Raw genomic sequence first — 11,935 nt, 5'->3', positions numbered from 1 at the left:
GGATGATAACATGTGAGTGCTGTAAGACTTCTTCTCTTTGATCTGCGTTAGTGCCTCAGTCAGAGCACAGACTGAAATGAAATGGGATTGCCAACCTCCTGACTTCACTGCCAGGAATATAAATCAACATTAAAGATGATTTTTAAATGAAACAGCAAGTTAAACATTTGTACAAACACATCATCAAATAGAGGTTATAGTGCCTCTTTTTAAACCTCTTGCCTGCTGGCAAAAATAAAACTGTTCCAGTGACATTTTCTCTGCTCTGCTGTGACAAGGGCTGCATAAATATAGACACCATGGATTAGAATAGACTTCAGCAATCTTCTACTTCCTTTCTAGCAGCCTCTTCTGCAGACAGTTTTCCATAGCTATGGGTGAAAAACAGGGGGTCTAAAACTGGAATGGTGACAGTATAGCACGTCCCTGATGGCAGTAGTCATAGCTAACCTTGGGGAAAAGGCGTCCTGGCTGGAGGCAAGGAGACAGAATGAGGATTTCTGACCCCAACTCCGATACAGATTTGCTGTGTGGGCTAGGATAAGTCATGTACTTTGAGATCTTCGATGGCATGTGCAATGCAAATGCAGATTTTTCCTTCGGCTTTGCCTAGAGAAAGCAAGGAGTGTGATGAACTGTAATGCCAGCCTAGATAATTCTGATGCTTGCTTAAAGAGAAGTCACTCATGGCTCCAGCGGAGAAGCTGCTGGTGCCAAACCGATCAGTGTCACTCAGAATCAAACACGGGGCGGGTTTTTCTTCAGCTAGAAAAACAACAATTTGTCATGTTATAATCTAACGGATTCTTTCCATTTTTATGCTTTACATTCTAGGCTGAGCCCTCTTTTACCTTCAGGAAGTGAGGAGATGGCTGCTCCTTGCCCAGGAAGTGTGGTCAGGTTGCTGGCACACACTGCACAGGCAAGGGGCTTGTGTCCAAGGTTGACAGGGGTGATGCTTCTTCAAGTGCGCATAGCACTTCACGTCAGTCATCACTTGAAAGAGTCACAGGAAAGGAAAGAGGGGCAGCAGATGAAATGTTTGCAAGGTAAATATCCTCTTGGCACTATATTTTCTACATGAGTTACCGTCAATTAACGCATACAAAAACTCAATGCTGGAACCAAGAGAATAACACTCTAAAGCCTGGGAAAAGCTCCACGTGTCCTTCCTGGTTTCCCACAAAAAACAGGCAAACAGCTAACTAAGCCAAAAAATGCACATAGCTCGGTGGACATAGTTTTAAAACAGTCAGGCTATTTTCTCCTCTCTTCTTGCTTTTTCTTTCTCAGCGTGTTACAACTTAGTAGGGTTCTTGCTGTCCGCAGTGTTAAACAAACACTCATGGGCACTATTGTGCAAATCACTCATCCCGGATAACAGATGGATTTTTACATTCTTTCTGCATATCTGAATCCATTATCCCAAGAGGGCCCAGAAGAAAGTGGGCATTAGCTTAATGCAGCTCTGAAAGAGGAACTGTCCAGGTCAGGAGAGCAGGAATGATGGAAAGAGCCATCTAAATTGCTAAATCACTTTGAGCCAGTGACCAAATCCATTTCAGCTGCTGGCCTGTTTGAAGTGAGCTGGTGACAGCCTTTAGCCCAGTTCTTAGGGGTGTCCATGGCACAGTATCAGTTTATTTGCTGACAACCTCGTTAGAAAAGCCAGAAAAGCAATGGGCTTGGACGGTTCCCTTCTTACCTCCAGAGCTTAGTCCCCCCCAGATCAGATACAGGGCACTCTGGTGTGGTAGGTTAAATGGGCACAGCTCCATTTTTGGGGCTTTACCTGTTCCCTGCTTATTCCCTCCAGAGCATTAGCCTCTAGATCTGCTCCTGGAGCTCCTTTCCCCAGCACTGACGTCATTCGTATGTAAGGAGGGAAGAACAAAGACAGCACTCGCCTGTTTTCTTGTGTGATTTTTCAATACCCATTTCCCAATCCCAACGTCCAAAGTAACAACATCCTTTCAAACCGCCCCCTCTTGAAATGCCACAGTAGTCAAACAGCTGCAAATCAAAACACCTTGTAAACAAGTGACTGAAATCCCGTGGGATGCCCGAGGGCTTGGGCACGTCTCAGAGTGATTATAGTTCCTGCTATACAAATTGGAGTCCATGTAGCACAGTTTGTGCCAACTCCAAGCTCTTGCTTTTTATTTTTAGTCCTGTTTGTCGAGGGGTTCTCATGATAAAAAGAATGACGTTCGGTATCAGTGATACACAGATAAAATTAGATAGTAGCCGGAAGTGATCGTACGACTAATCCTCCCCACTGAGACTTTTTCCACAGGATTTGTGATCCTGTGGGCCTCAAGGACAGCTTTTCTCTGGGTGAATTTCACTTCCCATCAGCAGGCATCTGAAAAATTGGACTCGCATGGGATGTATGTGGTGAGTCTCATGCAAAGAAATGAATGTCATTGTCATTGCTGATGCCAACAGCTGGGACCATCTGGGACACTAAAGACAACATTGTCTGGATATGTACAGCTGATCGAAGGTTGTTTTTAGCAAGCCTCTAAACCTTCTTCCCTTTTTGGGGCAACAAAACAGGGCTTTTGCCTTCCATGCATGGGGTTTTGTACACAGAGCAGCTTAAGTCGTCAGCAGGGCTCAGTCCTGAGACCTTCTAGTCCCGCAGACATAAGTCACCCACACTGATGCTGAAGACATTATTCCTTTCTTTGGAAGAAGAAGCTCCCTACAGGGAGGACAGGATAGAAGGTGCATTGGATTACATCTCTAAAGCAGATCTTCTCTCGGAAGAGCAGGATCAGTTCTCATTTGTTTTGGCTTTTTTTTTTCCTCTGAACTTTGGATTGCTTTCATTTTTACTACACTGTAAAATAGGAAAATATAAGAGGTTAACTGGTCAGCAAGCACTCTCTATTGCTTAGAAACATGGAATGCAACCAGGCAGCATACGTAGTGCACCATCAAAGGAAGGTGGGATTGGTGGCCGTGTAGCACAAAGGGATTTAGCTGTGGCATTGTAGCAAAGAAAGAGTGTATCAAAAAGAAAGCTGTGAACCTGTAAGGCCAGTTACTCTTAAGCAGGGTAGGTAAAGGCAAGGGGAGAGGATAATTATGTAATGGGAATATGGTGTGACACAGATAGGAAATGGAATTTTTTCCTCCTATAGCTTATTGGAGGAGAATGGCTCAAGCGCCTGGACATGGTTCATTTTATGTCAAAAATCTACTGTGGAATGAATTGGTGTATCACTCCCACCACTTCTTGGCAAGGGAGATATCTTCAGCTTTAAGCCAGAGGGATCAGCTCTAAGGGAAAAGAAAACAGGCAGGTTCAAGTGTGACAAGTGGATGTAGTCCTGCCCATTTTTTAATTCTGGAGAAAAAAAAGTCTTCTAGAGAACCAGAAGAAGGATAGGGCTTTCTGCATCCCATGGCCTCCCTAAAGACTTTCTCACTTGGAGGAAGGGCATAGGGTTCAAAGCTGTTTCTCAAGTGCTACTATGTAGTATTGCCTTGATGTCATGCATCATTATAAACAAGTTATTATTTCATTCAGTGTTTTGGGAAATGATGGGACTGGAACAATACACCCACAGTAGTTCCCTCCCTTATCCCAGCAGGCTCTTTAGTGAGCTACTTATGAGCTGTACCTCACTCACTGATGGCTGCCTGTCTGTCTTTGTCTGGTAATAGTGTCTCTGGGGAATCTGGAGTAGGAATATTGATGGATTTTATGAAGGGCAGAGAGCTGGGAAGGAGGAGAGGGACATAAGTTTGCAGCGTCATGTGGTTTGATGGCTGCTTGATCTGAGAACCCCGGGCTGAGAAGGCCCCAGGGCTTCATCGCTGCAAGCACTGAATGCATCATCGCTCCTTTTTCTACGCGTTTGTGCTTCTGAAGCCAGTCAGTCATTTACACCTGATGGGATAGCAGAAAAACAGAGTTAAGCAGAGCAGTGTTCCATTCATTTCTGTCTGCTTAGCTCAGGTTTGAGCTAGACCTGGGATGAATACTTAAAAAAAAATAGGAATCATCATAAAGAAACAAGTACTAGAAATGAGGTTCAGCAAGAGCGTATGTAGAAATCTGTTTGAAGTCTTAGGCTCTTGCGTAACTGTCTCTGGCTAGTTCCCTAAACTTTTTTTCATCTGCTGTAGTCTCCCTAGATCTACTTTACTTAAAAACACACAAGCAATTTGAAAGTCCTGATGACGCACAAAGTGTATGCTGTGACCTTTGCATAGTCTCTGCAAAAAGATTGTCTTTCCTCTTTCTATTTCATAAGCACTGTCCATCTGGCCTTGCCCTGTCACATCCCCGGATATGAAGAAATACTCTCCCTCCTGTGGAGGGGAGGCATTCCATTAGGTTAACAAGATAAGGACTGTAGCAATATTCACAGGTGGCCTGTTGTAAGGGATTTGTTGATCAGTGAAGGTATATGTACACTCCAGTCACCTTTTAGCGCATGTTAAACTCTTCAGTGCTGTCAAACTACTAGGTCAAATAATTTAAAGGTAGCTTAAGCTAGCTGGCTGGAAATATTCCTTGTCTGACAGAGAACAAGCTATTTCCCCACATCGTTAGATAGTCCAAGATATTCTTGAACTGCCCACAAAACAAAGCTAGACTGAATCACGTTTTTGCCAAAAGTTATCCTACTCAAAGGAACCAGAAAAAAACCATTCACCTTCCTTTTTTTTCCCAACTCTTATAACATGGGCTCTAACCTCACCATTACAGGAAAAACTGCTCTTCCCAACTGTGAAGATCAATAAGAGACTAGATGTTGCTCCCTAAAGGTAACTGATCCCGTAACTCTAGTCCAGTTCTTTAAGGGTGCCTTGCTATCTAGTCTAACCTCAGTAAGTGTCCAAGGGGCATAGCTGCCTAAGAATCATATATAAAAATATGATGCAGACCTAGTCCCTAGCACCTGACCTTAGACAAATTCCTGTCCAAACATTCTGCCTGCTCACATGACCCAATCCATACTCCAGATGGAGTGGGAGAAGACTGGTGGGTTGATATTCCCAGCCCTGCCCTGCACTACTTTCTGATGACCTAGTCCTGGGTAACTGAAGATCTCACTGCTTCCTCAGTACAAAAGTACTCTTGCATCATTTTGAAATCATGATGATCCCACTGAAGAGTGCACATAGTCCAATACTGTCTGTAGTGACCTCATGCTTATATGTAAAATGGTGGTCAGGGCATTTCACACTAGCAGTAAACCAGAAGGATTTACTGGAAAGGGATTAAATTTGTTTTTAAAGTGTCTGCAGAGCCAAATCAATCCCAAGGGTTTTCTAAGCTGCTGAACAACCAGAGGCAATCATTGCACTTCTCTGTTGCCAGTTGCAGCCTTTTACCTTTTCTAGGCAGGGACTGTCTTCTACTCTGCATTTGTACTGCTGCTAGTTTTGTAGGGTGCTGCCCCATCTGATCCTCTGCACCAATATGATGGTATTGGTGAGCCTCCACTTGCAGCACGGTCAGCAGGACACCTCCCCAGCTGCCCTCCTGTCTGCGATACCTGTGGGTGAAATACAGGCAAATGCATTCGAGTTGGACATACATCTGACGCCAACTGCATCTGGCAGCCACTCTGGCACTGCAGAGGACTGCCCCAGGATTTCTAGTTATTTATAATTCAGAATCAGATTGGACCCAGTTGCTCCTGGTTAGAGATCTTTTTGCAATAACAAACTAAGACTACATGAAGAGCTTAAAAAAGAATTTCACCCCTCTAGGGCTAAATTGCTTCCACTTATATACAACTGTCATATCTTTAAAGGGCAAACCCAGAAAGCTAACACTGAAAAATATAACTCTACAACCGAGATTATCTGCCTGCCCTCTCTAGGCAATCACGTCTCATATCTATAAGGTCTTTCACAGTGAAAACCAAAATTCAGGCTAAGTGGATGGAAGATTTATGTACAGAGTAGGAAACAACAGCTTGGGAGGAGGTGTATTTGAATGCTGGAGCCAGTAACAAAGACAAACCTCAAACACCATACGACTGCTTTTACATAGCATCTCACTCATGTCTGGTAAAATCACTCCATGCTCACCCAGACTTTGCAAACTACTAGTCACCAACTGAGAAAGGCATGGTGACGTACATGTTACGGTAGCATCCGGCATTGGCAAACAATCCACTTCCATATGTAGCTCAGGATCCATTCCAGACATTTTATAACTGATGTATTTTTCATGAAATAATAATTGGAAAGCAGGGAGAATAAAAACCCTCTGTATCAACTTACCTGTCCCACGGGAGGTCTCATGCTGATCAACTCACCTTTAGGGAATTTCACCAGGAGCAGAGTTACACAGGAACATGAAGAGGTCACACCTTCTCTACACTTTTTGTGAATATTCCCAGTCTATGATGAGAGAGCAGTCACACTTCACATAGTGGCTGTATTCAGCCCTGATTATATACTTGGATTAATAATTGAAGCACTTAACCCCAGGGGCAAATGGATTTCCCTGAAGAACACAAACTATGGAGGGGGGAGCTCAACTTGTCAAATGTCAAGACGTGGACCTGCTCATAGCCCTATGTTCAAAAATTTTCCTACGAAGAACATTTTACTCTTTTCAGAAGCCTAGGGGACCCAGGCTTTAGTGTCAATTTTCCTCTCACCCCCTTTTGGGGACAAGAAGTGGAAGGGGAGAAAGGAAAGGTGAGGAAAGGAGTAAATATTTTTCACTGTCTTTTTTTTTATTAAAAAAGCTCAAGTAATTTACATAGAAAAGTCTAAGGGTTTCAGATTTTCATCCAAAAAAGGACAATTTTCATATTTTTTTTTAGTTCTGCTTATGGAAAGTATCCCCTGTTGGTGGGGATTTTTTGTGGTTTCTTTTTCCTTCTTTTTATGTGCAGTCAGGACCCAGCACTGCATTGTCTTCAGAGAGCAGCACACTGAGACCAGTGACTAACTGGTACCTTGACAAGAATCCTAGCCCATTCTTCAGCCACAATAGTATCTTACATCTCCAGCTGCTATGAATGCTTGGGAGGCTCTTCCCCAGGACTGGGCTCTGCATGGGTCCCTCCCAGGAATGATATGAGAACAGACTTTCAGAGCACATAGCTGAAAGGTCTCCTTCATTGAGAGAGTTAAAAAAACACTGCTCGCTCATGACTCTCTGCAGTTTGCTTCCCTCTTCCCATTAAATCTCCTGGTGTTAGGTATCACTGACATCACGAGCTGTCGGACTCTCTGTAAGAGCCTAGACGACCCTCCGGGGTGCACACCCCTGAAATGCTGCTGTGACGGGATTCTGCCCTGCTGCCAGCAAGTCCGCGGAGGTCCTGATTTTGGCCCTAGGTGGAGACGCTCAGATACAGCAGCGACGAGTTCAGCTTAAAGGAGCTGTATGGTCCTTTGGTCAAACACACTCAGCTGTGAGTGGAAGTGAGAGCAACAGCAGGTTGGTCAGTGGTCCTTCCTGAGGGCCAGGCTGTACGGACAGTACGCTTTCATGGACTGCAAGGGGAAGTAGGCTTTTGCAGCAGCTGCGAATGGAAGATGATCTACATTGCCTCTACTCCATGGTAAGCACCAAAATCGTCACGTGAAGTGAAGTGAGCGCTACGTTTGCTTTGCAGCGGCAGTGCAGAAGAACGAATAAATTACATATCCAAGGGCTTTGGTAATACGAGAGTCAGAAGTAAGCTTAGAAACAGGGCATTTGTGTCTCCCCACTGCATATGTTCATATCACATGCAGCTATACCCCTTTCAATAAAATCCCAAGATTTAGAGAGACTGAATTGCTGTAGGCCTTCCGGGTTCATTCAGTCAGATGCAATTTATCATTTAACCTTTCTAAGCAAATCTACCAGTTGCCAATCTTGGCTTCATTTTCTCATTCTTAGAACTGCTGAGCAGAAAGGTCAAATCATGTGAAATACAAAAATAAGCAAAGGCCATTTGACTGATCAACAGAAATTAGGTAGGAGTGGCTGAGGTTCTTGAGCAAAATTATTAATTTTCTGGTGTGACTGTGGCTGTCCAGAAATCCTGGGCAGTGGAACAGCACACACAGAGAGACCATCTTCCACTGCATTTGCATCCAGGACTCCAGCCACTTTGGAAACGTGTGCGATTGACCCATACGCATGGCTCAGAGTTGTCACTGGGGAAATGCTGCATCTCCCCAGCCTCCAACTCTCCCGCAGGAAATGACACCTATTCCCAATCAGGCTGAACAAAACAGTCCTGGCAATGGGTTGGTACCAGCAGCTGAACTGTTTTGAAAATTGACTAGACTAAAATTCCCAAAACAAAGTGGTAACCACCAAGGCCTGGATCTTCAGTTGCATGGCTTTCCTAAGCTCATTGGCATCCTCGAGAGGTTTCCCACTGATTTCAGTGAGTTTTGTGGAGGGAGTTTCAGCTAAAACAAAGCATAAAGAGGTTGGGCTGAGGTCTTAACCTCATCCCATCCAAGCCTCATCAAATGCTATAGTCAACTAGGGGAATGCGCCACTCCACAGAGCAGATGAAATCATATCTCTTTTCCTTAGCTGTAGGTTGGCATGAGAACTGCAGTTTAGGTCTTTTAGTTAAGTGCTGTACATTAGGCAGTCCTACTGTGTGGTCTCGAGCAGTTAATTTTCTCTGTACCTCTTGGCAGCTCTGAGATAAGGACAGTTACATTTCCCTGTTTGTACCTCTTGGCAGCTCTAAGATAAGGACAGTTTTATCTCCCCATGTACAAAAAAGTTGGTCTTTGAAAAGAAAGCTTTATAGAAAGACAAGGAATTATTATACTTCAGCAAAGCAAACCCAAAGGAATCCACACACATGGACTTCTGTCTTCACCAGTCCCTCTCTTCTCTTCCAGTACAACCACATTACCACATTACCAACTGACTGTCAGTTCTTGAGCTCCTAGCCATTGTTCATTCATACTTATTTCAGCTCCAACTAGTGTTCAGTCTAGAGGCTAAGAGCTTTCTGCAAGATTGGTTTCAAGTAGATATGCAAAGAAAGGCAGCTGGGCAGCGGGCCTATTTCCCTTCTAGCAGCTTTTGTTATGATTTTAGATGTGAAATCCGCTGATGGGGTGGAGGCTGAACTGATTTTCTGAACTGCCTTGTTCACTGATATGAAAACCTCCTCTCTTAAAATGAATCAGACCAAACCCTTATGACATTATCCCATGATCCAAAGAGTGGCTTTGCATTTGGCCACAAGAAGAGCGGCATATTTTTTTTTTTAGCTACATGGAACTGGGAATGTTTCAGGCAGTGACTCTATTCAATGAACTATACACAGTCATGACTGAAGGAACTTTTCATTTCCCTGTGAATTACCCTGTGAAGATCAAGCAGCCTTGTCTAATCCCTGTTCTAGCCTTTAAAGTTGGGACACTTTAAATTTTTTAAATTCTCTGCCAAAATCTATTTTTAAAGTTGTTATTGCGGTAGCTGCCAGATATGAGGAGGCAAATGCCTCCCTCCATTTGTCTAAGGGAATAAGCGAGTGGGATCACACAGGCATAGACTGAATCTCCCAGATGAGGCTCCTAAAGCACTGTGCAATCATTAGTGAGTTAAAACTCACAAACTCTTCCTGAATTAGTGCTAAGTTCCTTTCACTGGTGGAAGGCAAAGAGGGATAGGCACAGCAAGGGGCAAAAGGCATCTGCAAAGAGGATTTTGCTCCTTGAAGAACAAAGGGAGTGAAGGTGTGTCTTGTAGACAGTGATTTACTCAAGGTGATGTCATCTCTAGGAGTCTTTCCATTGATCTCCTCAGTTATTACAAGCATCATAATTAGAGCTTGCTGAATAATATTCACAAATGGTCTATCGGTATGTTCAGCACCTTACCTTCTGCTATCAGTTTTGAGTAACTTGCTCATTGGTTCAGAGATTACAAAGTGAGAAGGAGCCACTGGCATCATTAGTCTGAGCTCCTGCATACCATAGGCTGCAGGATCACACTGTATTGCTTTTTCTATTTTTTTTTTTTTAACATATTGCGAGCAAATGGAGAAATCCACCAGAAGCCTTACATAAACTGGTTAATTACTCTCACTTGTAAAAAATCATGGGTTTTTTTCTAGTCAGGATTTGTCCAACTTCAGTTCTCTGTCATTTTTTTATTTATTTGTCTGCCAGTTTGAACAGCCCTCCATTATCAAACCTCTGGTTTTATATCAGCACTGAGAGATTGTGATCAAGTCAACCCTTCACCGATCTTTCTTCAAGCAGATCGAGCTCCTGGAGTCTTTCACTGTAAGTCATGCTTTCTAGTCCTTTAATCAGACCAGTATCTCTTCTCTGTACTTTTTCCAATGCGTTATCATCCTTCTGGAATTATTCACAAATAACCTTTTCATTAGTCAAGCCGTTCTTCAGATGGTTGAATAATATTTGCCTGATGAATTTACAGTAACCTTCCTATTGGTTGGTTATATTGTTTGTGAGTTGTTAACATGAACAGCTTCAGAGGTCTCTTCTCCTACAGCTCCACTGGCCATAGAAGACATTTTCATGTGTTGTTAGTCCTTCTTCTGGACAAGCTCCTATGCCATCTGCCATCGATCCCAGCTGAGCACAGTGAGACACCAACATGCTAACGTGTAAAAATGTTCCTGCATCTCAGGATGGAAAGGGACATAAAAACCAGCCACTCTTGGGTTAGCTCTGCCCTTCTCCTTGTTTCCTGCAGATTGCCAGGATCCTTTGGTATGCAAGAAATTCTGAGAGAGAGATATTATTATATGTCAACCATACTCTTGAACTGGGGAACTCCTGAAAGAAGGGCATGTTTATCACCCCAAGAAGCTTCTTAAGTGGCTGCTTCAACTGATGCTAGTTACTGTATCTAGTGCTTCCTGACCTATCAATCCCAGTGATTTATTTTAATTACCAGGCTCCATGGCAAGTGATTGACATACTGAGGTATTTGTGAACGAACAGAAGGCTGGTGTGACTTCTTGGCAAAGATTCAACACCATAGAAGGCTATCCTCTCTTGAGAATGTCCTCACTCATTCTCATCTACATTTGAAAGAGCTAGATGCCCACAAGAAAACTGTGTCTATACAACAACTACACAAATTTTAGCTCAGAGAGTATCAAGTCCCTTCTTAATTACAAATTAACCTGACTCCCTTCTCCTTGGCTGCAATGTTTTGCCATCATTTGCTGCAGTGAAACAGGCTGCGGAACTTCCCCTTTAGCTTTTTGTTAGAAAGCCACTTGTTCAATTTCATGTTCGAGGCTTCAGCTGAACTCTCCTTTCTTGACAGCACGTTTCCATTGAACACACAGCTTGGTGAAGAAATAGCCCCTTCCCTATCCTGCAGCCTCCCCGACCCTACTTCCTGCAGCCTTCCCTGACCCCACAGATAGGCAGTTGTGGTTGTATTTCTCTCGGTCTCTCTGAAGCCATTGAGGTTCTACAGCCTCAACTCTCTTCGCTGCTACGTGACACTTGAATCCCACCAACCTCTCCTCCTCCAAGTGAAAATCAGGGTGATGGGAAAGCTCACATTCTTGGGTCTCACTCTCTGCTGTTTTGGACCCTTGCAAGCAGCTCTGAGTGCCATCAGTATGGTAAAAAAGAGCCTCTTTCTGCTACTTTCAGCTAGAAGTTCAAAAAGCCACAGCCACCTCCAGGCTTTGATCTTGAGCCAAAGCCAAAGCCAGCCTCCTTTGTTCCCCAGACCTTTTAGTTTTGCTTTGACAGACACACGTGCTCTTCTCTGTGCTTTCCCTCTTCTCTCTGTTCCCCCTTTTCAACCCCCAACTCCCCAGACCTTGGCTGGGAGTCTGCAACCTTATCATCCCTGCAGGAGAAGGTGTGTATGAACTTCTGCTTCATAGGTCACCAAGACAATGCTGGACCAAGGGAAGGGGGCAGGCAGAGCCTAGGTGATTTGGCCCCAAATGTTAAGACAATGGGCTTTCCTGCCATTGTT

The 11,935-nt window shown here is 43.8% G+C and overlaps 1 protein-coding gene across 6 annotated transcripts in view; it reads left to right on the top strand.

The window, feature by feature from the left end:
• The window catches only part of LOC142407117 (uncharacterized), a 32,726-nt gene that overhangs the window by 894 nt on the left and 19,897 nt on the right, over nucleotides 1–11,935 (top strand). For 5 of the 6 annotated variants that reach the window (XR_012774811.1, XR_012774812.1, XM_075496223.1 and 2 more), the window contains exon 2: nucleotides 835–1,049. Coding sequence is in view for 3 of the 6 variants with exons in the window: in XM_075496223.1 (XP_075352338.1) it covers nucleotides 835–1,049 (215 nt within the window). In the remaining 3 variants the exon portion in view is untranslated. Of the gene's footprint in view, nucleotides 1–834; nucleotides 1,050–2,296; nucleotides 2,398–11,935 lie in introns of all 6 variants that reach the window. The other variant, XR_012774813.1, reaches the window with a different exon arrangement.

The sequence above is a fragment of the Mycteria americana genome, chromosome 3 (assembly GCF_035582795.1).
Source record: "Mycteria americana isolate JAX WOST 10 ecotype Jacksonville Zoo and Gardens chromosome 3, USCA_MyAme_1.0, whole genome shotgun sequence".
Lineage (NCBI taxonomy): Eukaryota > Metazoa > Chordata > Aves > Ciconiiformes > Ciconiidae > Mycteria > Mycteria americana.
This window is presented reverse-complemented; position numbering and strand designations above follow the sequence as displayed.